At 48.3% G+C, this 26,909-nt stretch overlaps 1 protein-coding gene across 1 annotated transcript in view; it reads right to left on the reverse strand.

The window, feature by feature from the left end:
• Positions 1–4,413: 4,413 nt before the first annotated feature.
• Positions 4,414–26,909, reverse strand: part of Ece2 (endothelin converting enzyme 2) — a 34,423-nt gene continuing 11,927 nt past the window's right edge. Inside the window, exons 3-20 of the mRNA XM_050146281.1 lie at positions 18,998–19,084; positions 18,520–18,655; positions 18,144–18,359; positions 17,114–17,238; positions 16,857–17,003; positions 16,633–16,698; positions 12,144–12,332; positions 11,228–11,370; positions 10,752–10,866; positions 9,190–9,300; positions 7,863–7,961; positions 7,692–7,769; positions 6,837–6,940; positions 6,555–6,665; positions 6,363–6,430; positions 6,009–6,199; positions 5,824–5,919; positions 4,414–5,179 (exon numbers count right to left, since the gene is read on the reverse strand). Of these exons, the coding sequence (XP_050002238.1) occupies positions 5,003–5,179; positions 5,824–5,919; positions 6,009–6,199; positions 6,363–6,430; positions 6,555–6,665; positions 6,837–6,940; positions 7,692–7,769; positions 7,863–7,961; positions 9,190–9,300; positions 10,752–10,866; positions 11,228–11,370; positions 12,144–12,332; positions 16,633–16,698; positions 16,857–17,003; positions 17,114–17,238; positions 18,144–18,359; positions 18,520–18,655; positions 18,998–19,084 (2,259 nt within the window). The 3' untranslated portion in view covers positions 4,414–5,002. The remainder of the gene's footprint in view (positions 5,180–5,823; positions 5,920–6,008; positions 6,200–6,362; positions 6,431–6,554; positions 6,666–6,836; positions 6,941–7,691; positions 7,770–7,862; positions 7,962–9,189; positions 9,301–10,751; positions 10,867–11,227; positions 11,371–12,143; positions 12,333–16,632; positions 16,699–16,856; positions 17,004–17,113; positions 17,239–18,143; positions 18,360–18,519; positions 18,656–18,997; positions 19,085–26,909) is intronic.

Consider the following 26,909-nt stretch of genomic DNA (forward strand, 5'->3'; position numbering starts at 1 on the left):
TGCCAAGCACTGTAAACCTAGCCAACAAGGATTGCCATTTTCTGTATGTGATATTTTCCTAATAGCCAGAAGTTTTGTGGAGATTTTTACTGCTAATGTTATGGTTTTGGTCCCTTTAAGAGACAAGCCACGCCCACTCCCTCCCCCATCCGCTGAGGCAGGCTGATCTCCAGCTTCCGCCTGAGCTCTCTCTCTTTTTCCATCTTCCTCTCGGAGAGGCAGCTTCGCTTCTGCCTCTCTCCTCACTTCTCTGCTCCCCCCCTTCTCTGTCTCTTTCTCCTCTTCTCTCTCTCTCCCTCTCTCTCTGTCCCCCCCTTTACCCTTCCTCCTCCATAACCCCCTGAATAAACATTCAACCTCACCCTGCATGTCGTGTGTATCTATGCTTCTGTCTTCTGCCTGCCCGCCACGTGTCTCCCTGCCTGGGATCAGCCATTGCTCAGGGACCAGCAGCCATCTCTGCCTGGGGCCCACTGTCTGCTGCCATATGGCCCGCCACCACTGCTCTGAGACCAGCGGCCGTCTCTGCCTGGGACTGGCTGCTCCCAGGGCCCGCTGCCTGCCACCACATGGCCCGCTACCACCATTTGGGACCTACAGCATTTCTGCTGCCTACTGCCGCGGGGATCTTGCAGCATTTTTTAAAAAAGAATAACAGCTAGCTTTAGGAATGACAGCTGATGTTTCATTCACTCTTTTATTACTGCCACCCAGGTGGAAATTGTATTATGTCCCTTCCACTTATATTCTGATCATCCCAACCATTTCACATTTCTGAATATTCTCCACCCCTCCAAGCTGACTGTCTTCCGAGTGGTTATTCCATCAGTAAGGAATGCCCTTCTGTTTTCAGTTGAGAATTTCTACCATCCTCTGAGCTCCAGATCAATGTTCCCTTCCTTTTTCCTTCCTTGCTTCTCGGGTTATGCATTTCTCCCGAGATCCACTGTACATTTGACACATATCTCTCACACTTTGTACTCTGAGCTCCTGGAGGGCAAGGGACTATATCTGGCTAATCTTTGTATCCTTAGTACCCAGCTAATGCCTGGTTTGAAGCAGGTCTTAAACATTTAACAGATGGCTGGCTTTGTATTGGTCTTTAGGTAATTTTTGTATATAGGAAGAATTTGGGGTTTCTCCCTGGAGCCCAGAGCAATGAATTAGAAAACTGTCAGGATTCTCCACTGGTAAACCACAGGCGTCCCCTTTGAAATGGGCTTATTTTTAAGAATTACTCTCTACTAGTAATATTTCTAGAGTTTTATCAAGGTAAAATCATGTTTCTTGGCAGGCTTCCTTATTTTGGTTGGGATGAGTTGCCCAATGGGTGAGCATAGATGGTCCAGTATTGTTCATTTTCTCTTCTGCCGCAACACAACAGACTACATAACAGAAGCCATCATTCATCAACTTGACAGGGCTCTTCAGGCGAAGATCACATCTATTACCCGAGGCTCACTTTGCCTTACCTCTGGAACCAGGTCCCTGCAGAGTGCCCCACAAAGAGGTACTCCCTGCTGTAACTTCAACTCACTGGGCATAACTTTCCTGTAGCTACCTGGTTGTGCAGGTGCCTGGCCCAGGAGACTTGTGTTGCATGGAAATGCACCTCCTGCTGGTGATGGTCCCACTCAGCCTGAAGAATCTGGCTGGAAGACAGATGTCTGCATTTGACTTACAAGTTAACCGTGGTACTGTAGACACCCAAGAGTTTTTTGTCAGACAGGGCTGGCCTCAAGTTCAAATCTCTAACCGAGAATGATCTTGAACGTCTGATCCTTCTTTGTCCACCTTATGACCTATGATTATGTGAACACATGCATGTCAAAGTGCACATCTTTGTGGAGTTGGCTTTCTTCCACCCAGATGTGGGTTCTGCTGCTCAAACTCAGGTTAACCACTGGGTTATCTCACTGGCCCCAATCAGGGTTTTTGTCTTGTTTTGTTTAGACATGTAGCTGGGATGAAATCACAAAAATAAAACAAACAAACAAAAAAACCCACCTGCTTCTGCCCATTCCCAAGTGCTGACATTACAGGTGCATGAGACCACACTTGGCCTAATCCAGGTCTCAATGGAAGGCAAAGTTTTATCTCGCCAAGTGTCAGTGTACTCTAACATTGTGAGTCTTACCCTATGCTCAACAGCCAACTTCCACACGTTATTTATTAGTATCTCTTCGGGTCCTGGAATTTGCAGAGCTCATAAAGGCATTTCTCCCCATATGCAGGTGAACCTAGAACCTCATTCATGTTAGGCAAGCAGTCTACCACTGAGCTACAGTCTTAGGCCCTTGACATTATTTTGAGACAGTGTCTTACTAAGTTATTCAAACTGGCCTCTGACATCCCCCTGCCTCAGCTTCCCAAATAGATGGGATTAAAATCCTGTATCATTATGCCCGGGTTGAATTTCTCTTTCAAGGCATTGAAGCTGAATGGTCTCAGAAATAATCTTACCCAGTCCACTTATTTTACAGACTGCTGAGACACCAAGACCTGAAGAGGGAATGAGCCCTGCCTGGTGTCATACGCTAGTGGGTGACAGAAGCTGGCACCAGAGCCAGTTCTCCGGAAATGAAAGCTCTCCTCTTCCCAGCACACTTTGCCATCTACCCTGTAGTTGAACCTAGAGGTTTGGAATTAGCAGTGTGGCTCAGTGGTTCAAAAGACATCTTGTTCCTTCTGCCCTCTTTCAGTAAGCAGCTAGCACATCCAGGTGACATGACATGGCCCCATATGGGAACAGCCTGGCCCACTGAAAAACTGGGGTAGGACACAAGTTGTGGGGTACATATTAGTGACATTTGAGAGACCAGAGACACCAGAAGCAATTACAACAAGCCCTCATTCTGTTCCTTGCAAACCTGACAAACTCACCCTTGATGCTTGCATCTCCAGAAGTGTGTGTGTATGTGTGTGTGTGAGTGTGTGTGTGTGTGTGTGAGTGGTTACTGGGAATTGATCTCATGACCTCAGGAAGAGCAGCTACTGCTCTTAATCTCTGAGCCATCTCTTCAGTCCCGACTCGTGTGTGTGATTGGGCTCTTTCCACTGTTTTGCTGTCATTCTCATTTTACAGATGAAGAAACTAAGGCTTACCAGATTTAGGTCATAATTATCAGAGCCCCCGTTTCAACTCAGATTTCTTTGGCTGCAGTAATAGGGGTTGGGGTTAGGTCTGCATCATGGGAACAGAGCACTGGTAGAAAGAGGTGGCTGTGGGGGCATGAGTTTGTGAGCGTGAAAGTGAAATAGCTGGCGTCCCCAAAGGACAGAGACCTTTTTTTTTTTTTCTTTTCTGGATTTTCGAGACAGGGTTTCTCCGTAGCTTTTGGTTCCTGTCCTATAACTAGCTCCTGTAGACCAGGCTGGCTTCAAACTCACAGAGATCCGCCTGCCTCTGCCTCCCGAGTGCTGGGATTAAAGGCCTGAACCACCACCGCCCGGCCCAACAGAGACCATTTTATCCCCAGTGCCTGAGACACAAATTACTGGTAGCCAATATATCATTCGAAAGTAAACCTAAAGAACAATAAAAATTGGTTGGGATGTCAAACGCCTTTAATCCCGGCGGTTTGGAGACAGAAGCAGGGAGTTCAAAGCCAGCCTGATCTACATAGCGAGATCCAAGCCAGCCAGGGCTATATAGTGAGATCCTGTCTCAAAAACACAAAAACCAAGCTGACCTGACCGTCTACTCCCCAGATTCAGTGACAGGATGGCCACAGAGGCAGTGGGGAGCTGCAGACCCTTCTAGCTGTGGAGTATGTACTGTGACTGAACAGATCCAACTGTGCGTCTCTCTCAACCTTTGCCTCCCTTGGACTTCAAATCTCAGTCCCCTATTTCTGCCAGTAAACTAGTATCGGAAGAATTACTACTGTATTGTTGTGGTGGTTTGAAGGTAATTGCGCCTCCACCACAAGCTCATGAGGTGTAGCACTATTAGGAGGTGTGGCCTTGTTGGAGGAAGTGTGTCACTGCGGGGGTGGGCTTTGAAACTTCAAATATCCTCAAGCCACTCCCAGTGTTTTGGTTCATTTTCTGTTGCCTTCTGATCAAGATGTAAAACTCTCAGCTCCTTCTCTAGCACCATATCTGGTGTGTGCCACCATGTCCTGCCGTGATGATATGGACTAAACCTCTAAAACTGTAAGACACCTCCATGAAATGTTTTCCTTTATAGGAGTTGCCGTGGTCACGGTGTCTGTTCACAGCAATAGAAAACTCTAATTAAGACAATTGTAGTTGTTTAAATATTGACCGGATGAGAGGATGAATAAGGAAAGGGAGAACTGAAGGAAGAGACAGGCTGACTGATATGGATCTATTTATTAGCAAAGGGTCCTATAAAGCCAAGACCACACCCTCCCCACCCTCTGCCCTGCAAAAATAAACACTTTCCTTTTCTCTACTAGATCTGCTCTTCTGTTTGGCCCAGGGACAAGCGGCCAAGCCTAAGACTCGCGCCCTAAGACACAGGGAACCAGCACGAACTGTACATACACATTTCTCCTCTCACCCGAGAGCCCTTGGCCTTCCACTTGAGTTCAGTTGCTCTGTCCTTGAGGGGAGCAGCAGTACTAGGAGGAGCACAAGGAACATAGGTGGGGGAGCCTGAGGGTGGGGTTGAAGGGAGTTGAGCTCATTTCTATAGAGTCTGAGTGTGCCTGGGAGAGATGGGCATGCCCCAGGTAGCCTCTTGGTTCCCAAATTAAGTAAGCTTGGAGCCAAGAGATGGAACCCTCTTTGTAGGAACTGGCACTCTGCCTAGACGTCCTCCAGGGTGATGCATGAGAGGATGTCACAGTAAATGGGGGGATCTCTGCTAGAGGCACTGGCGCCCCCAAAGCAGAGACATGATGTGGTGGGGGGGGGTCTAGATTCATGTCCCTTGTGGTGTGGAGAGACAACCATACCAACTGATCTTTACTTTCTCCTAACTTGGAAGCCGCGGTCCCTGGCCACAGTTGCCCATTTCTCTCCCAACCCAGGTCTACCACACCTCACACAGCTGCCCTGGGTTCATGGGGGAGCCGACAGGGCAGCCGAAGTGCCGAAGGAAGTCACGGGAGTTGGAGAGAGTGCCCAGCACTCGGAAACGGGCAGGGCTATGGGGGTCGGTCACCAGCCCCTCGTGAGAGCTCTCTGGTGTGCGGACCGAGCACCACACCTGCGGGCCAGGACAGACATGGGGACATATGGTGTCTAGTGTGGAGCTGAATTAAGCCATAGCTGCAGCTACAGCAGAGCCATTTTGGTCCAGCTCAGGAATTGTCAGGGCCACTGCAGGAGGCTTGGCCAGCTCCAAGGGAGGGCAACATGCCTCCTCACTTCCTCGAAGCTGCTAAAGAGCACCTGGACACTGGGTAACCCAGCATGGGCATGGCTGTGGGGAAAGGCTGAGCCCTTTAAAGATTGCTCGCTGTGGTTCAAAGTATTTGAAACAGGTCCTGCCTGAACACTAACTCTGATTCTTATTTTATTCCTGGGTGACCCTGAACAAGATATTTTGTATTCCCAAACTACAGTTTCTTCACATTCCTTCATAGTAATAGGAGGGGACCAATGCTTGTTCCTATCCACTAAAGTCAGCGGCCTTTCCCTTTCAAATACGATCCTGCAGAAGACCTATCTCTGCAGGCTACTTGCATGGGCTCTGGACACCAGGCTTCCTCTCAATGCACTTCCCAGGCAGCAACTGTGGCCCCATTTATTTCCCAGCGCCTTTACTGCATAACCCCAGCTTCTGCTTCTAATGGCATTCTTTGGAGGGGACGGATAGGAGACATAACCAGTTCTCCCAAGGGGCCATACCTGGGCAAATCCCACAAAGAACAGCTGGTGATTGGTGAGCCCGACAGCTGGCAGCTGCTGCTCTTCCCCATGCGTCCGCAACCATGCTTCGTAAGCCTAGGGGAACAATAAGAAGCAAGTCCACCAGCGCCTGCCCGCTTTCCCAAGCGCCCTTCTACACAGCCTGGGAGACCTCTGCCACTCACATTGTAAGCAGCCTTCAGGCCCCCGTTATCGGCGATGTTTTCCCCCAGTGTCTGGAGTCCGTTGAGTCTCTCTCCATTGACCTTGTACTGGCTGTACTGTTCTTCCATGCAGGCTGTATGATTCTGGAAAGCCGTCAGTGACTCATTCTGCCACCATGGACGCAGATTCCCTTCTTTGTCGTACTCACGGCCTGGGAAGAATTCGTCTTTGCATTCCATCAATAGGACAACTCATCCGCAGGGGATCAAATGCCCCAACCAACCCTGACAAGACGACATCAGGACCCCTAAGGTTTGTCCCCAATATCCCAAATCCCTGCGGTAGTCACTGGAAACTCTAGACTGAGTCCCTACCTTGGTCATCAAAGGCATGTGTCAACTCATGGCCCATCACCACGCCGATGCCACCAAAGTTCAAGGCCCTAGTACATGAGGAATGTTGAATAAGGACAGGGCAGGAGCATCTCCTGGTTCCCCTCCAGTTCTTCTCCCGGTTCGCCCACAGGGCCAGGTTCCAGCACCCAGACCCTCCTGCCCCAGACACACTTTGGGTGATTGTGAGCATAGAAGGGGGCCTGCAGGATGCCAGCGGGGAAGACGATTTCATTCTTGGTTGGAAGATAGTAAGCATTGACAGTCTGGGGCGTCATGCTCCACCTGGGGGAGGAAGATGGAGGCTAGCGTCCCTTCTCTCCTCATGCTGCCCAGCCCAACAGCCCAGGCCTGCCCTGCCCACCTCCTGCAAGGGCCTTGGGCCACTCCTTTTCCCACCCCCAGAAGCCCTGGTCTGCCTCTCCAGCTGCCCCTTGTCTGCCCGCCCATTCTCACTGGTCTCGGCTGGGAGGTTTGCGGAGCTGGTCAGCCATCACCTTAGCAGAGAAGTTGTACAGATTCAACATGTTTTGGAAAAAAGAGTCTTCAGAGACTTCATACTGTGGGAACAGTGGAAGGAAGAAAGCGAGAGACAACATGTTGGAGAAGGGGAGAGTCGCAGCAGGACCTCCCCAAGCAAATCCCAGTCTCCTCTGCTGTAAATGGAAGGAAATGGCTAACTGACAATATGTTAAAGGTACTTATGCTTTGAGTGCTTCTCTGGATTTTTGTTGCCCTTTTCAAGACAGAGTCTCACTGTTAGAACTTGCTGTGAGGACCAGGCTGACTTCGAACTCACTGCTTCCCGAGTGCTGCTGGGATTAAAAGCAAGGGCCACCACCATGCCCAGCTTCCCCCTCCCCCAATACAGGGTTTCTCTGTGTAGTGCAGGCTGTCTAGGAACCTGATGTGTAGACCAGGCTGGGCTCGAACTCAGAGACCTGCCTGCCTCTAGGACTAAGGATGTGTTCCACCACTGCCTGACATTGTCTTTTAACATACACTCTTTTGCTCTTATCACCCTCTGAGATGAGTACTACTGAAGCCCCATTTTACAGATGAAACTGAGACCCAAAGACATCCTGTCCAAAGATTACACGGTAGAAACATGATCACGTTCTCCAGATGGCCACACTCATTAATGCTGTATTTTATTACCATCTGGCCCATGTCTGGCATAGAACCCATACTTAATCAATCTAATTACTTGTGTCTACTCTGCTGAGGAGTGCTTAAACTTGGATTACTGAGGTCGGGAAATAATGGTCCATGACTCTGAGGAAGGTTAGTGCTGTGAACAAAGGTACTCACCCCATCATAAACATCATCAAGCTCTTTGGGCTCCAAGATGAAGTCAGGGAAACCAATCATATCATAGATGGCATCTGCCTGAAGAGACCATGTTAAGGGTTTCCACTCCCAGCAAAACTGTATTGTCTATCACCACCTCAAGATGGCGCCCCAGACACAGCCATGGCTCACTTTCTCCTTGGCTGCCAGCCGGGTCTTCTCATCCATCCAAACCAGCTCTCCCAGGGTCTCCTCGAATGCAGACCGGATTTCGCTGATCATCCCCTCGGCCTGGGAGGGAGGGTCACAGGTCAGCCTCCCTCGGCACTTACTGCCTCCCTGCTTCCCATCCACCCTCAGGTGCCATCTGGGTCTATCTGGGAGACACAGGGTTATGAAGATTCCTGAAGAAAGGCTGCCCAGCAGGGAGGGTGAGATGTACCGCAGGTGACAATATTGTTATTGTGGGTGGCTTTTTGCTAATTAATTCAATAAACATTTGAGTTGGCAGTTAGGTAAATTAGTATCATAGCTTCATATACTACGTTGATCTTTATCTGGTTATGAACAAAATGCATGAACAGAAGTTGTACAATTGAAAATTTAAGAAAACCAAACGTCTGTAATCTCATCACACAGCTGTCTTCTTTTAATAGTCTGGCTATTCCTAGTGTTTTTCCTAGCCCAGAAAGTCATACAAAATATGGAGCTGTGTTATGCAATGTGTATATATTTTTGCAATCTACTTTTTTCCCGCTTAAAAAATGTATCACTGTACCAGGTATAGGAGGTAGAAGCAGAAGGACCATCACAAGATTGAGGCCAGCCTGGTCTACAATAGTGAATACCAGGCTAGCCTCAGCTTATGCTTGGGTTTCTCGCTTGGGGGTAACAAACTTGGCAAGCACGTTAAGGGCTTCAGATGCAATACTGGCACCATCAGTCTAAACAATAAAGCCAGGCATAGTTGTTTAATTTAAAAAATAAATTTTAGCTGGATAGTGATGGTGCGTGCCTTTAATCCCAGCACTCGGGAGGCAGAGGCAGGTGGATCTCTGTGAGTTCAAGACCAGCCTGGTTTACAAGAGCTAGTTCCAGGACAGGCACCAAAACCACAGAGAAACCCTGTCTCGAAAAACCAAAAAAAAAAAAAAAAAAAAAAAAGAAAAGAAAAAAGAAAAGAAAAGAAAGTGGAATACTATTCCATCCTATTGTTATTTATTTCTCTTTCACGCCATGGCTGGACATTTCAGCTTGTTTCATTTCTCCCGACAAACAGCTCCCCCACAAACGTCTACTACTTAAGCATACCTATTATTATCTCTTAGCATTATTTTTGGTAATTATATAGATAACATAAATCCAGTATAATAAATCACACAATTACAGAAAACTAAGGAATTCTCCACCCAATCTGCTGTTTAGTGAACCCCTTTCCCGGGTTTTCTATGTATGTACATATATGACCATCAGACTTTTAAACAAATCAAAGGGTAGTTTTAGAAGCCTGAAGACTCACGATTTCCTTGCTTTGTCGATCAAAAGTGGCCTTCACAAAGAGCGAGCCCAGAGCGAAGCCAAGGGCATCATCTGTATTGGAGATGCAGGTCTGCCACCTCGGTGTACAGGACTGTAAAGGGACAAACAGCAGGGTGCCCAGAGTGAGCACTGACCTCTGGTCTGAAGGCCTCTCTCCCTCTCTGGGGTGAAGCCTCTCAGCTGGGCAGCAGACGCTTGGGGCGCTGTTTCTCCTCCAGACTCCAGAGACAAGTAAAGCAATATCTCAAACTACGCCGAGCCCAGAAGCAAAGCTTCAGCAGAAAAGACATAGGCAAGGCTCCCACTCCACACTCAGTTCTTACTCCAGCTATGTTCCCAATAGTCATCCGTGGATTTCAGATGTTTATTTTTTATTATGTTTACTTATTTAGGGTGGGGGACACTCTGGCCTACCACAGTTCAAATGCGGAGGTCGGAAGACAACCTAAAGGAGCCACCGTGTGGGTCTTGGTGGCAAGTCTCACCAGCTGTTCTGAGCTATCTTTTTCATTTTTTGTTTTTTTGAGACAGGGTTTCTCTGGGTAGCTTGAACTATCCTGGAACTTGCTCTGTAGATCAGGCCGGTCTCAAACTCATAGAAATCCACCTGTCTCTGCCTCCCAAGTGCTGGGATTAAAGGCGTGCACCACCACTGCCGGGTTGTTCTGGAGCAAGCTTGCTGGATCATTGCTCTGTTCTACAATCCGGGCTTCGATGCCATCAGTCCACCTGAAACCTGGACATCATCCCAGCTCCCTTACTGCCTCCCTCCCAGTTCAGTCCGCCACTAGTTCCTACTGGCTCATCTGAGTCATTTCTTGTGTGGCCTGTCACGTTTCCTGTCCTGTAACATTGTCACAGTCAGACTTCTTAACATAACTGCCATGGATGTCACATGCCCACCTTACCAAACTCCATCTGCAGCCCTGTTCTCAAGCTCCTACCAGAACCCCTGCAAACACACCCAGCTCCTCCAGTCCTCTGTGAATTTGCGTATGTGTTTCTTATGCCAGGAATGCCTTCCTCCCCCACTTTCTCAGGAGTTTATTCCTCACAGAGCATCTGAGAAAGTGTTCCTGCTACCTCCTCCATGGTTCCCCACATAGAGTGTGCTTCTCCCAGCTTGGGCTCTATAAGACAGAGGAGGTTTTCACTCAATATGCACAATTAATACTCTCAGAATACACGCACTTGTTGGTAGTTTTACTTCCTATACTTCATGGGGATTCTTAAAATGAAGGCCAGCACGTGATCATCTTCATCCTCCTCATCAAAGCCGGATGCCTATGCACACCACCTGCCAACATTCACTTAAGCAGCCTGGAAACTTATTCCTGTTACAGACGAGGAAACGGAGCATGGCAACTTGCTCACATCCCTGAGGTGCCATAGGCTTAAATACGAAGGAACTAAGACTGGAAACTACGACAGCTTGATTCCGCACCGTGTGCTCATGTACCACGAAGAACTGTTCCTGACACCCTGTGAGCAGGTAGCACCAGCCAGGGCGGCTCAGAAAGGAAGCAGAGTCAGGTAGCCCACCTTCTTGGTGCCATAGAGGGTCTCCAGCAGCTTCTCCTGTGCAGACTCAAAGCGCTGGTCAAGGCTTGAGGTCGTCTTCTGCACCAGGTTCCAAATCAGATAATTGTTCAGGATGCTATTTCCATACCAGAAGATAGGGAAAGACATGTGGGGAACCCTTTCCACTCCCCAGCCAGTCCCCAGGACCATGCGGGCTATGGGACTCCTGAGAGGAGCACCTGGGCCACAAGCGCCTGCAGAAGTCAGCTGGGAGCAAGGTGCAGGACTAGAGGTCACAGACGGACACCCTGGAACTGCCTAGGGGAAAAGTCCACAGACATTCTGCTTGAAGTTTGGAAGGTTCGGGGCCTGATCTTTCGGTCTGTGTGCCAATTCACTGTGGTTGGTCCTTCCAGAAAACCCCAGAACCCTGAGTCCCCTCCACTACCAGTCTCGCCCCGCCGCCCCAGCCCGCCCCTCCCACTCCCCAGTCCCACCTTGGTTCTGTGCGGTTGATGAGTTCCGACACCTGCTGTAAATACCCAGTCCCGTACACCACCACAGGCTCAGAATCCCCCAGCTCGAGCGGAGACAACAAGAAAGACAGGAACTCCAGCCAGTCCATGGAGGGTGCTAGAGCCTGAAAGCAGAAACTCTTCAGGCTTCCCTGCTTTCGCACTGGGCTCCCAGCAGACTCTCTCCCCCACTGATTTACTATAGCCTGGGCAGCCTTCCCATTGCTATAGTAACAGTTACTGGCTGCTTGGGGACCCCTTGCTGCAAAAAGTGCTTTTCCCGGCCCGAATGCCCTGCAGTCTGGGAGCCTAACCACTTATTATACGAGGAAAGCCACTATGTGTGATACTCAGCTTGGGTACAGAAATTCAAATATTTTCATGCTGGTTGATAAAACACCACTTCCCCAACACGTCCCACATACCTGGCCTCTTTCTAGCATCTCCTTTCCCAGTCTTTCCATAATTCATTACCAAAAGGGTTGGTACAGGAGGGGCATTAGGAGATACTTCCATACACATTCTGATTATTTTGTAGGTATCTCATCAATTTGTTTTTCCCTTTGCTTCCTCGCTCGCTTGGCCTGGAACTCACAGAAATCCTCCTGCCTCAGTTTCCCAAGTGTTGGGGTTATAGGTGTGAAGTACCATGTCTGGCTAAACATTTTAAATACAATCTCTGTAGTCCTGGACAACAGGAAAGAAACTAAAAGATGGCCTTGAGAGAGGTGGCTTAAAATGTTGACCATCTTTCTTTGCAGCGTAGCCATACACATCTGGAAAACTCACAACATCAGGAAACGGGAAGGACTGGCTTCCTCGGTAGGATAAGGAAACGGGGCGGTCTCTGTGAAGGGCTGCCCTCTCCCTAACATCTCTAGCGCCCTGCCTAGCCCACCTGCAGCTCCGAGATGCTCATCTTGTGATAGATCTTTTCTTCATCGCGCCGCTGGTCCTGGGGCACAGTGATGTTAGCCAGTTGTATCTCCAGCTCCAGAACTTGCTGCATCTGCTCCCGGGTAGAGGCTGGCTGTCCACCCAGCAGCACTCCCAGCTCCTCCATGTAGTCCAGGTAGGCTGTGAGCACCTGCGAAAGCCCCAGTCATCCCAAAGTCAGCCACAAGCCCTGCCCAAGCCTAAGGTCTGCTCTGGCCCTCACCGCTTGCCATCATTTCTTTGGCTTATGCACTTTCCGGAAGTCTTGGTGGCTCTGTTTAATTTCTCATCCGCTGCTGACCACTGTCTGCTTTGACTTAATTACCTGTGCATTTATCATCTGTTCCCCTCAGTGGGCACTGTTCAAATTTTGTCAGCTGTTCTCTGCTGCATCCCAAGAGCTTGGCTCAGGGCCAAGCACAGAACGGGTGCCCTGTAAATATTTACCCAATGGATGGACTCCCATAGTCCTTTGCCTCCTCATTCCCTAATGCCCTTCTAATTGCCCCAGTCCATCAGGGCCATGTGCTTTTACTTGAACAGATGGATGCATCCTGCAAGGCGTCTGCCCCTTCGACTCCCCTCTACCTCTTGTCCTAACAGGCCTCCAATGCGCTTTTCTCATCCTCCCGTATCCAAGGGAGAGAAAAAGCACAGAAACAGAATATTTATCCTGAACATTATATATCCACAGACCAGATAGCTAAGGGGCTTGCATATAATGTATCTTGCCCAACACCCTCATAGCAATTCCATAAATCCATACAGGTTCCATTTTCCATAGAGGGAACAAACTTGAGGCGATGAGGTAAGGACTCTGATCACAAAGGACCCCTGACAGGTCAGAGGGTGTGGAAGCCTGAGCACTACCTGGGCCCAGCATGAACTCAGGTTGCCTCAGGCCAGGCTGGGGCCATCAGGACAAGGCCTGTTGGCTTTGCTCGCCACTGGAATCTTGGGTTCAAGAACAATGTCTTCCTATGACAGTTGTTCACCCAGTATTTGTTGAGGAAAGGGGAAAAGCAAACAGATAGATCATCAGCTCTGGCCCGCAGCCACCTCTGTGGCTCCCCTCCTTCCTTTTAAAGACAGGATCTCACTGTATAGCCCAGAGTGGTTTTGAACTCACAATTCTTCTACCTCAGCTTTCAAGTGCTAGAATTACTGGCATCCACCACCATGCTGGGCTTTCTTCCTACTCCTGAAGTAAAGTCCCACTCTGGGCTCACTCAAGGCTAAAGGTCATTGCTTTTCTTCACTGAAAAGTTTCTGATCTCTTGCTATTCACTCTTTTGTTGTTATTGTTCTTTTGACTTTTGGAGACAGGAGTTCACTGTGTAGCCCTGGCTGTCCTTGAACTCACTGTGTATACCAGGCTGGCCTCGAACTCACAGAGATCCGCCTGCCTCTTGCCTCCCAAGTGCTGGGATTAAAGGTGCACGCTACCACCACCCAGCAATAGTCATTCTTTGTCCTACAAAACCTCTCCTTTCCCCCACTCTCTTTATTGCTGCTGGTGTCTACACCTAGCCGAGCTCTTAAGGGGGCTGTAGTTAACCCAGTGTAGGATCTGGTGTGAGGCCCTTTCTCTTCCTACCTCCTTGTCCTCAGTTTAAGGCTTACCTCTGAGCCCTTGAATCCTCCACACTCCTAGCTTTGATCCTATCTCAGCCATTGCACAACAGCTTCCCCTGTTAAGGCAAGAGGCTTCCTGCCTAAGGAAACCCAAGATGCAATGAAAAAAACACAAGGCCTGTTCCACAGCAATGGGCAACAATGGTTCTTCCCTGCATTCTCCTGCATGCACACTCATAAATATACAAGCATGTATGCAGGCAAGGCCTCCTACTCATATTGGGGAGGAAACAGCTCCTGAGAGTAGGTTTTCTCACATCACCTTGTGGGAGCTGGGAGTCGAAACTTGCACCCGCTGGGCTATCGCTCCAGGGGCCCATTTCCCTTCTTTTGGAGTAAAGCCCAAACTTGCCAGCTATGGTAATGTCATGTGTGTGTGTAGTCCTAGCACTCCGGAGGCTGAGGCAATAAAATGACTAAAGTCCAAGAGTAAAGACCAGTCTGGGATCCACTATAAGATCCTGTCTCATAAAAAAAAAAAAAAAAAGGAAAGAAAAAAATTAAATTCCTAAATTCTGTCCAGAAGGACCAGGTCACCTTCACCTATGTCATTTCCTCTCTACTTCAGTCTGACAACAGGCTGTCCACCTTCCTTCCTCAGCGCCTGTCAGAGCTGCTTCCTCTGTGAGCCCTCTTCCTCTGGGTCAGTCTACCCTCTCCCTCAGTCAGTGCTAGTTCCTGGTCGGAATCAAATTGGGAGCCTCAGGTGTCTCCTCTGTGGTTGCCCCAATGACTGTAACCAAAATATTGTCTCAAGCTGTTTCACACCCCCTCCCCCACGAAGGGAGCAGCAGCGGTCTCATTCACACTCTCATTCACACTCTCATTCACACGTGTCTAGAGGAGGCTCTGGCTGAGAAGTCGGGTCATGTTAATGAAGGCCTGACAGAAGGACACAGGACTCTCCAGCTGGTCTGCTCAGCAGGACACTGTTTCTTCCACTGCCCCCACCTGTCCCACACCTTTGTCTACGTGTTAAAGGAGAAGCCCTGAGCTTCTGGTTCCCTTCACAGTCCTTGCCAGCACTCCACCATCTTCCATGGCTGTCTACTGACCTCTCACAAAGAAGGTGGCCGCCTTCCTCAAACTCACACGTCTAAAGTGAGAGACTCCCCCACACTATCTGTTCTACACAGGAGCAGCAGCTGCTACCCTACACCTCAAACCCGTGCTTCCCTTTTTACAGAGAAGGAACGAGCCTCAGAGACACCAAACAGTTACAACAAGCAGGAAAGCTGAACTTAAAATCCAGTTTCAAAGTTGTTCCTTGTCCTGTGACATCACACTGTCTCCAGGTCCCCAAGTTCTCCAGGCTGAGTCTTCTACAGATACCACGGATCCCCTAAGGCCCATTCCACTCCACTGTCACTCAGCCTTATAGCTGTGATCATCCTCAGTGCCTTCATCTTCTAACATCTAGTAACCAGCAAGCCATGATTCTGGCTTGCTGTCTTGTAACCTCAGTTACTCACTCCCTGCCACTCCCTCACCTGGGCCCTTACTGACTGAGCCCAGGCACTGCAGAAGACTCTTGGCTCCAGGCTCCCTCCCTCCCATGCATCTTCTTACTCCACACAGACTGACTTCCCTAGGCAATGCTAACCACATCCCTCCATCTCTGCTCTGGAGCCTGGAGGCGACTCTTTGGGGCTGCAGAATGAATCTCTGAAGCCCTAGAAATCTTCTCCATAACCAGTCACTGGCCACCTTCTCATCTCCCATGTGCTCAGGAGCACATCCTGACAAACCATGCTTCTGGTTTACATACATTTCAAACACATCCAGCCGCTCTGGCTTCGGCATTTTGCCCAACACATCTTCTCTACACAGAATGCCCTCTGTTGCTCCCTGGACCTTTCCCCATGGTCCAAACACACTAAGCCTTCTCTCTAAATACCATGACCTCTGTTGATTCTTTGTAGTCTTTTTTTTTCCCCCAAAATTACATCTATTTATTTATTTATTTATTTGTTTATTTATTTATTTATTTATTGGTTTTTCGAGACAGGGTTTCTCTGTAGCTTTGGAGCCTGTCCTGGAACTAGCTCCGTAGACCAGGCTGGCCTTGAACTCACAGAGATCCACCTGCTTCTGCCTCCTGAGTGCTGGGATTAAAGGTGTGTGCCACCACCACCCAGCCATCTATTTATTTATATTTGTGTGTGTGTGTGTGTGTGTTTGCCTGAGTGTTGAGGACAAAGGAAATCTTGGAGAAGATAGTTCTCTCTTTCCATCATGTGTCCTAGGGAATGAATCCAGGTCATCAGTTTTGACTGCAGGTGCCTTTACCTGCTGAACCATGGTGCTGGCCCACTTCTTTGTTTTTAAAGGGCCCAACTCAAATGTGATCTCATAATGGAACTTCTCGATGCCTGCATCTCACCTAAGTCCTAGAGACCTATTGAACCGTGTTCTCAGATACTTAGGTCCATGTATCTATTGATATCAAAAACTTCCTGTGACAGAGACTTTGAAACCTACATCTCAGAATTGCTCCCGAGCATCTGGCATACAGTAGGTGCCCATAAAACATCTTCCCAGGGCTGGGGATGTCTAGCACGAGGGAGGCCCTGGGTTTGATTCCCAGAACCACAAATGCAAAGAAAAGAATTTTTTCTGGATGAAAGAATAGGAAGAAAGGAAGAGAAGGAGGAAGAGAAGCAAGTCAAGGCGAGAAGGAGTAAAGGATAGTCGGCTTGCTAGCCAGGGAGCACAATAGCCTCCCGTTCCCTACTCTGGCCCTAGGCAAAGAGAAAAGTACATAGAGATTAGCTAGCTCAGCAAGGATGGGACAGGAGTTCTAGGATGTGCCTTACTTTCTCATTGGCAGTTCTATTTAGGTAGTAATCTCGAGAGGGCAGGAAAAGCCCAGACTGGTCCACCTGCAACAGCAAGGGGTAAAGGTTAGTCTCTCCCACTTTAAACCCAAGACTCCTGCATATGGGGAGGTAGGTATTCCACCTTCCTGTCACATTAGAGGGGAATCTTGGCTCCCTTGGCAGAGGGTCCACGAGTCCCTACCCTTTCCCCAGCCAGGCACCTGGATGACATTGCTGTTGGAACTCTTAGAATCAGCACTGACGTAGACGGTGAAGAAGGGGGTGGCTCTATAGGTCCCTGCTACTGCCTTTAGCACTTCCATGAAGTTGTCCTCGTCCCAAGGCCCTGTGATGTTCCAGCCACCGATCTGAGTAGAGATCACAAGTGAAATCTCTGGTCCAGGGATTGCCAAAGCTTCCTTGGACCACATCCTGTCCCTCCTGCTTCTCTTGCCCGAAGCCCACCCAGGGCCCCTGCCTTGTCAATGAGGTCTCGAAGTGGCTGGGCTCCTAGCTTCTCAATACGCTCCAGCTGTAGGCAGGACATGTAGAAGCGCCGTGTCTTTCGCTCAGCTTCACTGCTGGAATTGAAAGTGGTATTCTCTGCAATGGGTAGAACACAGGAGAGGATCCAGGGAGCTGTTAGATTAGCTGCTGTGAAGGAGCTGCTGGCCTTCATTCCCCTCCTGGCTCACATAGGTGTGTGTGTGTGCATATATGTATGTATGCATGTATGTATGTGTGTATGTTTGTATGTATGTATTATTTTATGGTACTGGGGATTGAATGTAGGGCCTTTCACATTGCTAGACAAGTACTGTCCCACTGAGCTAAAATTCCAGTCCTTTTTACTTTTGGTAAAGTCACAAATAGGGTCTTAATAAGTTTCTCAGGCTGACCTTAACCTTCTAATCCTCTTGCCTCAGTCTCCTGAATAACTAGAATTATTGGTGTACAGTAACAAGCCAGGTTCTCTCTCCCCCATCCCTGTCTCTTTTGAAAGTAGTCTCATATATAGCTCTGATTGGCCTGTAACTTACTACATAGACCAGGCTAGCCTCAGACTCATTGGGATTCACCTGCTTCTGCTCCCCAAGGGCAGGGATTTTGAAACAGGGTCTCACTATGTAGTAGCCTTGGCTGCCCTGGAACTCACTCTGTAGATCAGGCTGGCCTAGAATTCATAAAGATCTGCCTACCCTGTTTCCATGGCTGGGATTAAAGGTGTGCACCACCCATTAAGACTGAAAGACCAAAGTGGGCCTTTCTTCCTCTGTTTGTAGAGACCCTCTTAGAGGTCTCCGTTCCTCTCAGAGGGCCACCCCGTCTAAGCCAGCTGCAGTTATCAAGAGCTCCTGCTTTCTGCATACCCTCCCTCAAGAGAGTGTCACGGAACGATCCATCTAGTTCTTCACTCGTGGGTATTTGTTGAGGACCCACTCAGTGCTAGACCATGAGTTAGACATGAAGCCCAAGATGGGCACAGCACTCCTGAAGTCAGCCCTCACCAAGCAGGTGCTTCAGTATGGCCTGGTTCTGGTCCCAGAGGCTGTTGAAGGTGTTCCAGCGGGAACGCCCGTTGGGCAGAGGGTTTCTTCTAATCCAGCCTCCACAGGAGAACTGATAAAAATCCTGACAGGGGCTCACCCCACGGTCCAGGGATTCCAGGATTTTCCCAGCCACTCGAATGCAGGCTTCTGTGAGGCAGGTGTTATGGGTTGGGTCTGTGGCAGGAGACAGGTAGGAAGGAGACTGTCAGTCAGGAAGGGAGAAGAAAGCCTTTGGGGGAAGGAAAGCCCTCAAAGGAAAGCCTTTGAGATCAGGAAGTTGGCAAAGCTAGCCCCAACAGCTATGAGGTGTCCTGACAGGTGTGGACCCACCTACCTCTGTGGTACTGGACCCACAGAGCCACGAGGCAGCCCAAAAGAAGGGCAGCCAGGACTAGAGAGAGGCCTGCCAAGCCCAGCTCCAGCTGTGTGTGTGAACCCAAGAGTCGTCGTGTCCTCTTCTGGAACCCCACCTGGGAGGACAGGACAGGGAGCAATTGAGCCACATTGCAAGGACCCCAGATCACAGAAGTCCTCCTAGCAAATAAATATGAAGACACAGCCTGTTTCTAGAAGCAGGGAACATTTACATAGCTAGTGGGGTTAACTTCAGGGCTCAAGAGCAAAGAGGCAGGGGAGCCTATTTTGTGCAACGTCATGGCTTTGAACGGCCTCACCCTAGTCCTGGAGCAGAGGCCAGAGATGGAGTGGAAACCTGGGGAGATGACACACCAGAAGAGCCCAGAGCACATAGTTATGGCAGGCGGCAGGCCAAGGGTGAGGCCTGAGGAGAAAGGGGGAACCCCCTTGCCCACCTCCAGTGAGTCCTGGGTGGCCCTGCCTTCTACTGGAGTCTCCGGTGTTTCTTCATCCCGAAGCTTGGCTCGTTTGTACTCCACCATCTGCAAACAGTTCAGGAGCGCCAACTGAGGTCAAGCAGCTAGGCCTTTTGCCCAAGGCCCTGCCCGGGGGACTGTCCCTCGCTGCTCCGGCTCCATCCTACCTGCAGAGAGGGCCCTTCCCAGGTGCCAGGCTCTCGGGCTGGGTTCCCCTCTGACAGCATCCTTCTCTAACCCGCATCAGAAGCCCCCATCTCCGCAAGCCGGGGTCCCTGCCAGACGCCGCCAGCTCACTCACACCCGCCCCTCCACACTTCATGCCCTCTCCACCCGGCTCCTCTCCCCTGGAGCCCAGGGCCACCACTCACACTGCCTCCGCCACCCAGTTCATGCAGCGCGACATTCATGGTGTTATGGAGAAGGGCCCGGCCGCGCCTTAGGGCTGGGGGAGGTTGACCCGCCCAGGAACTACGGCCCAAGCCACCCGTTGAGCCCCGGCACGACCCTCCATCACAGCCACTGCTGCAGCCCCTGGCTTGGCCGCCGCGGCCCCGGCTTTTGCAAGTCTCCCCCACCCAGCGGCGCGCCCGGGGGTGGGAGCGAGGGGGAGGGGCGGAGCGCGCGCGACTCCCAGCCCGCATCGGCGCCCAAACCGATATTGTGGATATTACGTTCCCCGCAACCGCTGCTCTCCATCAAGTCTGAAAGCCCCTCAGGCCAGTCACCCATAATTTGCTTTCCTTTGGTTGAAGCCTAATCTCTGCTAATATTCTTTACCCGAACTCCCAAACTGCAGGCCTTCTCCGACACTTTTTAAACACCATAGAGGAATCATGCCCCTGCGAGAAGCCTCTACCTACTAGCCTCTCTGCAGGGTTATTTTACAGCCAGCACATAGAGACAGACGCCACAGGCAGTTCACGCCTAGACAGGTGTCCACAGAACGTCTACAAAAGCACACAGACTCCAACCACAAGCGCACACAGAGAGACACAGAAACGACTACTCTGAAGATTCACAACGTATATATGCAAAAGGCCACTGTCCCTGGGGGCACACACAAGCACATATTAAGGGTTAGGGCAGCATGCACTCTGCACAGAGCCCCCACTAATGCCACTCTTGCACATTGCTTCAAGATGGCACTTTTACTCTCCAAGATAATTGCTGTCATCAGATCATCTCATAAAGGGAGGGTTACAGATGGTGACAAATTGGCAGGGAAAAAAACAGCCATGCACAGATATTTAAAGAAAAGACATGCTAACACTTCTAACTCAGGCAAGCGATTTTATTTGGGAGGTTTACAAGAAAAAAAAATAACACCCAGCAATATTTAACTGAAACGCAACAGTGTGGCATCCATGCATCTGCCATCTGCCTTCCATATTGTCATCCCTTAAACAGGCAGGGGAGTGTGACAGTCTGTTGCACCAAGGAGTGCCTCATGTTTTTTACAGTGCTGGGGAGGGAACTGGGGCACTGAGTCACTGCCTCATCTTCTTCTCCCTAACCTCACCAAGAGAGTACAAGAATTTGATCTGAGGAAGCTTTAGGTAGCGGCAGTGAGTGATCATTTATTGATTCTTCACCTCGGTTCTCAGACATCAGGCTGCAAGTGGTTCCAGCATGGAATATTCCTGTGGCTGAGAAAGATGCATGATGAATGGACTTGGCTGAGAATGGCTGGGCTACTTTCTGAGGCACTTTCTCATCCCCAAATTGCACGGTTTCAAGCAAGACAAAACCACAGTGTTGCTATTAGGATGAACAGTTCTGGATTCAGACCCAGCTTCCCCATCTGTAAAATGGAAGAGCAGTACCTACCTCAAAGTGTGTTTCTAGAATGAAATGAAACCGTGCCTGGAAAGCAATTGGCACGTAAGGAGTGTATTATGGTTCAATCTGGCTTTTCAGGTACTGGGTCTTGAACCAAGAGCCCTGCATCTGCTGATAGGTAATCTACCTCCTGATTATTGGAGGGCTTTATTATTTTTTTTTTTTCGAGACAGGGTTTCTCTGTGGCTTTGGAGCCTGTTCTGGAACTAGCTCTTGTAGACCAGGCTGGTCTCGAACTCACAGAGATACGCCTGCCTCTGCCTCCCGATTGCTGGGATTAAAGGCATGCGCCACCATCGCCCGGCTATTGGAGGGCTTTTTTTTTTTTTTTAAAGATTCATTCACTTATTATATATACTGTATTCTGCACCAGATCTCATTACAGATGGTTGTGAGCCACCATGTGGTTGCTGGGAATTGAACTCAGGACCTTCGGAAGAACAGGCAGTGCTCCTAACCTCTGAGCCATCTCTCCAGCCCCTATTGGAGGGCTTTAAAGGACTGTTCTTGAGGGTGGATTGATGGCTCAGCTGTTAAGAGCACAGGCCACTCTTCTAGAGGACCGGAGTTCAATTCCCAGCAGCCACGTAAAGGCTCACCACACCCTTCAGTAACTCAAGTTCCAGGGGATCCAAGACCCTCTTCTGGCCTCTGCAGGCATTGCATGCACGTGTCGCACAGACATACAGGTAGGCAAAACACCCATACATACAAATAAATAAGCAAATAAAATTTTAAAAATGAAATTAAAGTTTAAATACTGTTTTGGGGGATAACTTGTTTAAAATAAAGACAATTTTGGCTGAATATGGTGATGCACACTTTTAGTGCCCGCACTCCCGAGGCAGAGGCAGGCGAATCGATGCGAACTCAAGCCAGTCTAAGTCTATACACTGAATGCCTGGCCAGCGAGGGCTACAGAGTGCCTGGATCTGCCTAAAAAATTATTACTAGCATTACCTCAAGGAAAAATATTACTAAATTGCCCAAGCTGACCCTAAAGTTTCCAATTCTTCTGCCGCAGTCTCCCCAGTAGCTGAAATTAACAGGTCTGCCCTGATTTTACTTTATTTATTTTTTGTTTATTTTGAGACAAGGTCTCACTACACAGCCAGGGCTGGTCTCCAGCTTGCAGTGATCTCCCCGCCTCTGCCTCCCGAGTATTGGCTGTAACTACACATTACCACGCCCTGGTATTTTAATTATTGTTATCACTTAAGCCCCATAACTAGACTAAGACCAATTATCCTGTAGAAAGCATGTTCTAGCTCTCTGACGGTGGAGTAGGCTAGGTTAGTTAGGGGTTCCCTACGCAACAAGTTCTCACATCCTGCCGTACTGCAGTCCGAAGCAGCAATCTACTTGGGACAAGTCTTTGGCATGTTCATGCTCACCCTAACAGTGCTGTGATATCACAGTGTTCACCTCTGCTTGAGAGAAAACCCAGCACTTAAGAATCAGGTGAGGGGGCCTGTGCCTAGGCTTGGAAGACGGAAGCAGGAAGACCATTTTTTCATGGTCATCCTCAGCTCCATAATTAGTTTGAGAACAGCTGAGGATGTATGAGACCCTGTCTAAGAGAAAAGGAAAGGGGGAGGAAAAAAAGAAGAAAGGAAGGAAGGAAAAAATAGAATGAGTCAGATCTGACAGTACAGGAAGGTCTACAATCCCAGTTACTCAGAACCAGAAGGATAATAAATCTATTATGTCTCCCTGAGCAACTTGGTAAGACCCTTGTCACAAAATCAAAAGGAGAAAGATGATTGAGGATATAGTTCAGTAGTAGGGCCCTTGCTAGCATGCTTAAGGCCCTAGGTTCAATCCTCAGTACCTGAAGGACAAAAGAAGTGAAATCAAAACCATCAAATACATAACAGCACACACTTCAGTGTGTGGTGATTTGAATGAGAATGGTCTTGAAGGTTCATATATTTGAATGCTTGGTCCATTCCAATTGGTAGAATTGAAGAGGAAGGAGTAGGAGGAGGTGTGGCTTTGCTGGAGGAGGTGTGTCACTGTGGGTGGGCTTTGAGATGTAAAAAATCCCAGCCAGGCGCTGGAGAGATAGCTCCTCTGCTGTTAAAGGCTAGGCTCTTCTCTAGATGAACAGAAAAAAAAAAAAAAAAGGCTAGGCTCACAGGCTCACAACCAAAAATCCCAGCCGGGCGGTGGTGGCACAAGCCTTTAATCCTAGCACTCAGGAGCCAGAGGTAGGCGGATCTCTTTGAGTTTGAGGCCAGCCTGGTCTACAGGAGCTAGTTCCAGGACAGGTTCCAAAGCTACCGAGAAACTCGGTCTTGAAAAATAAACAAAAATCCCACACCATTCCCAGTTAGTGCACGCTCGCTCTCTCTGCCCCTGCTTCTGGACTGTAACTTCTCATCACTGCTCCAGCACCTGCTGCCTGTTCCCAAGCTCGCCACCAGACGGTGGTGCCCGCCATTAGTCCCAGCACTCAGGAGGCAGAGGCTAGAGGATCTCTGTGAGTTTGAGGCCAGCCTGGTCTACAGAGCAAGTTCCAGGACAGGCTCCAAAGCTACACAGAGAAACCCTGTCTCGAAGAAAATAAAAAGAAGTAAAGAAAGGAATATAGCATATTGAAGCTAAATCCCAGAGGCAAAAGATAGACAGGATAATTTGAGTTAAGAAATGCTGGCAAGAAACAAGCCAAGCTAAGGCCAAGTACTTATAAGTAATAATAAATTCCCATGTATATTATTTGAAAGCTGTGTGTTGGCCTTTATAAGAGTCAAAGAAAAAGAAACCACTTCTATTCTCTAAGTCTTCCCTTTATGTTTATCATCCATTTTTCTCTACTCTACTTTTGCTCCTTTCTCTGTTCTCCCTTTTCTATGTATCATTCATTCATTTGTTTGTAACAGGGTCTGAGGATGTAATCTAGGCTGTCCTCAAACTTCGTATGCTCCTGCCTCAGTGCCCAGGGTATTTGGTTTAGTAGATATATAGCATCAAGCCTGGCTTTCCTTCTACCACCCTCCAGTTTTCCTTTCCTTTAACTGATCTGAATGAAGGGAGAATGGGCAGACCCTTCACTCCTCAATTTACAAGGACGGTGTGGTCATGATGGAAAGAATGCTAATGGTCAGTACTGACAAAGATGGGGAGTGTGGTTACCTCCGTACACTCCGCATATTGTTAGCTTATAAATTCAGATATTCTTTGTGGTATGAAAGGTGCAAAGGAGTGCTCAGTCTGATCCAGAAGGCCTGCTTCTAGAAAATTATGTCAGAAAATGTTATCCAAAAGATGTCAATCAAATAGCTTTCGTTCCAGAACAAATCACACCAAATTTAGTGGTTTAAAGTACGAACTAAACACGAAAACTAAACTAAGTAAGATCCCAGGACTTGGGAGGCAAAGGCAGGCTTGGTCTATAGGGCGAGCTCCAGGACAGGCAGGGCTGCACAGAGAAACTCTGTCTTGAAAACTCAAAATAAATAAAGTAAGGACTATTATTTTTCATGTTCAGTGGTTTAACTGGATGGCTCTTTGGGGGCTGGATAGTCTAGAATACTTAGATGGCCTTATTTGTTTTGTGGACATTGATTGGGACGACCAAATCCTATGTAGTTACTCTTCTTCTATACCATGCCAATCAAAATAACAAAAGAAGAGAAAAGTTGAGCTAAGATTATTCATCATTAGAGCTCTCACCAACAGCAGCAGCAACAACAACAAACCCCAAAGCTGGGGTCACGCTCCAGGGCCCAGCCATCTTTCACACCTTGGCTCCTTCCCATTTGCTAGTGTTCCCACAGGGCAACCCAGTCCTGTGGTCAGAATCAGACTCAGGGATGGAGAACTAGGCTCTGCTTCTGTACTGGGAGAGCTTCAAAATATTGGTTTTTTCCCCGCACATTTGCTCATCGCAGCATTATTTATAATACCTCCAAAATAGGGAGGAAATAATGTGTAAGTATAGAGGGCTTGTTGAATAACTCCAACATCCATACAATGGGACACTGAGCAGCACGTGCAAATGATAGAAGAGGAATAATCAATAGAATTGCCATAAAAATTAAGAGAGACAGGGATTTTTAAATTTTCATTTTTATAAAGCAAAATAAACAAATACACGCAAGCACAGGTTGAAAAAATGTCAGAAGGATGTAAAAAAAAGTTTGGTATGAATGTGCAAAATGATGATATTCATTCTTTTTATTTATTTATTATACACATGCTTGCGCATGCCACAGCACACATGTAGAGGTCAGAGGGACACCTTGTGGGTGTCTCTCCTTCCATCACGGGGATTGAAATCAGATCCTGACAGCACGTGCCTTTACTTACTGAGCCCTTAAACAAGCCTGATCTTACTTCCAAGCTCTTTGGGTCTATATGATAACAGCTACCATTTCTATATGTTTTCCTTGTTAATTTAATCTTTACAATCTAATAAAAATATATACCACTAATATAATTGTCCTTTAGTACAGATGAGAAACATAAGATACTGGGAAGCTTAACAATTTGACCCAAATCAAATAGTAAATATAAGGCAGGATTTGAATCTAGACTCCAGACTCATTAATCACTACATGAATCTATCAAAGTCTACTGAGGTGTCTGGGGCTCCAGTTCGATCCTTGGTAAATGGGTTCTATCAGCAGTGGGGTTTTGTTGTTTATTTTCCCTGCTGGGGAACCAACCCAGAGCCCTATGCAAGCCTATTGTGCAAGATGCTCTATCGCTGAACTTCATCCCCAGTCCTGGGCTTTTTTGAGACAGGTTCTCAAAGTAGTCCAGGCTGGACCTGAACTCTCTATGTAGGACAGGCAGCGTGAGATCTTCCTTCTTTAGCCTTCTGAGTGCTGGGAACAGACGTGTGCTACTATGCCCCAGGTGAGGGATTTTCAATTTTAAATATTCAAAATGCTATTAACTCTTCAAATTTTATCAAAGCAGGGATGAAACACATCAAACTTCTGAGGATCAGAATATAAGGACCTTTCCTCACACTTTGATGACAGAAGTGGAACTTACATATATTCAGCATTACAAAGTCTTTACAGTTCTGCCCTTGGGTCTTTTGCTTAACTACAATCCAGCACGCACAGGGAGACAAGAATAGATTAGTTAAAACAGTTATTTAAGGTTTGGGAGGTTCAAGGCTAGCCTTATCTACACAAATTCCAGGTGTATATAGTGAGACCCTGTCTCAAAGAAAACAGAAGAATCTAACCAACTGAGTGTTGTAGCACACCCCTGTACTCCCAGAAACATTGGGGGAAGGCTGGGGAGGGGCTTATCTAAGCTATATAACAAGTTTCAGGCTAGCTCGGGCTACGTAGTAAGACCCTGTCTTTAAAAAAAATATGAATGAATGAATTTAGGTTAAATTATTATCCTTATCTCTCTCATTCTAGAGAAGGATTTTGTTTCACTTCCCATACAGTATCCACCCTTGGCAAGAACCCCAGGGCTCCTTCTTCCACAATTTAGGTGAGGGGCTGCTCAGTTCCTGAAACAATGCAGTTTAGCTCAAGACCAACTCGGTGTTTTCTCTGTGTTTTAGACTAGAGTACCAACCAGCTCAGAGAGGTGCATAGGACACATTCTCACTGGGTAAGATGAAGGCTATACAGCCAAGGTTTGGTGTGGTTTTCTTTGTTTTTCTAAAGTTATACAAGTAGAAATGCTTTTTTTTTTCGGTTTGTTTTTGTTTCAGGTCAGAGTTTCACTATGTAGCCCTGGCTAGCCCAGAACCCACTATGTAGACTCAGCTGGCTCAGACTCACAGAAATCAGCCTCGTTGAATGCTGGGATGAAATGCCAAGGCTACCAGGACCAGCACAAAAACCGTGAGTATTGGGTCCTAGATTCAAGGTCGTTCCGGTAATGGCAGATGATGGATTAAAAGTAATTGCAGTGCATTTTCCAAGGGGAGGGAGGCGTTCTGGGTTCTCTAGTCACCCAGAGTTACTCCTTTCTTCCTTCCAGATGCCAGGGACCTTCTCATCACAGGGCCTAGCTGGCGGCCCCCCTCCCAGCCACGAGGTCGGAGGGCAGGAGTGCTCGAAGAAACCTC

This window comes from Alexandromys fortis, unplaced genomic scaffold, assembly GCF_014885135.2.
Source record: "Alexandromys fortis isolate MF-2015 unplaced genomic scaffold, M_Fortis_MF-2015_v1.1 scaffold_56, whole genome shotgun sequence".
Classification (NCBI taxonomy): domain Eukaryota; kingdom Metazoa; phylum Chordata; class Mammalia; order Rodentia; family Cricetidae; genus Alexandromys; species Alexandromys fortis.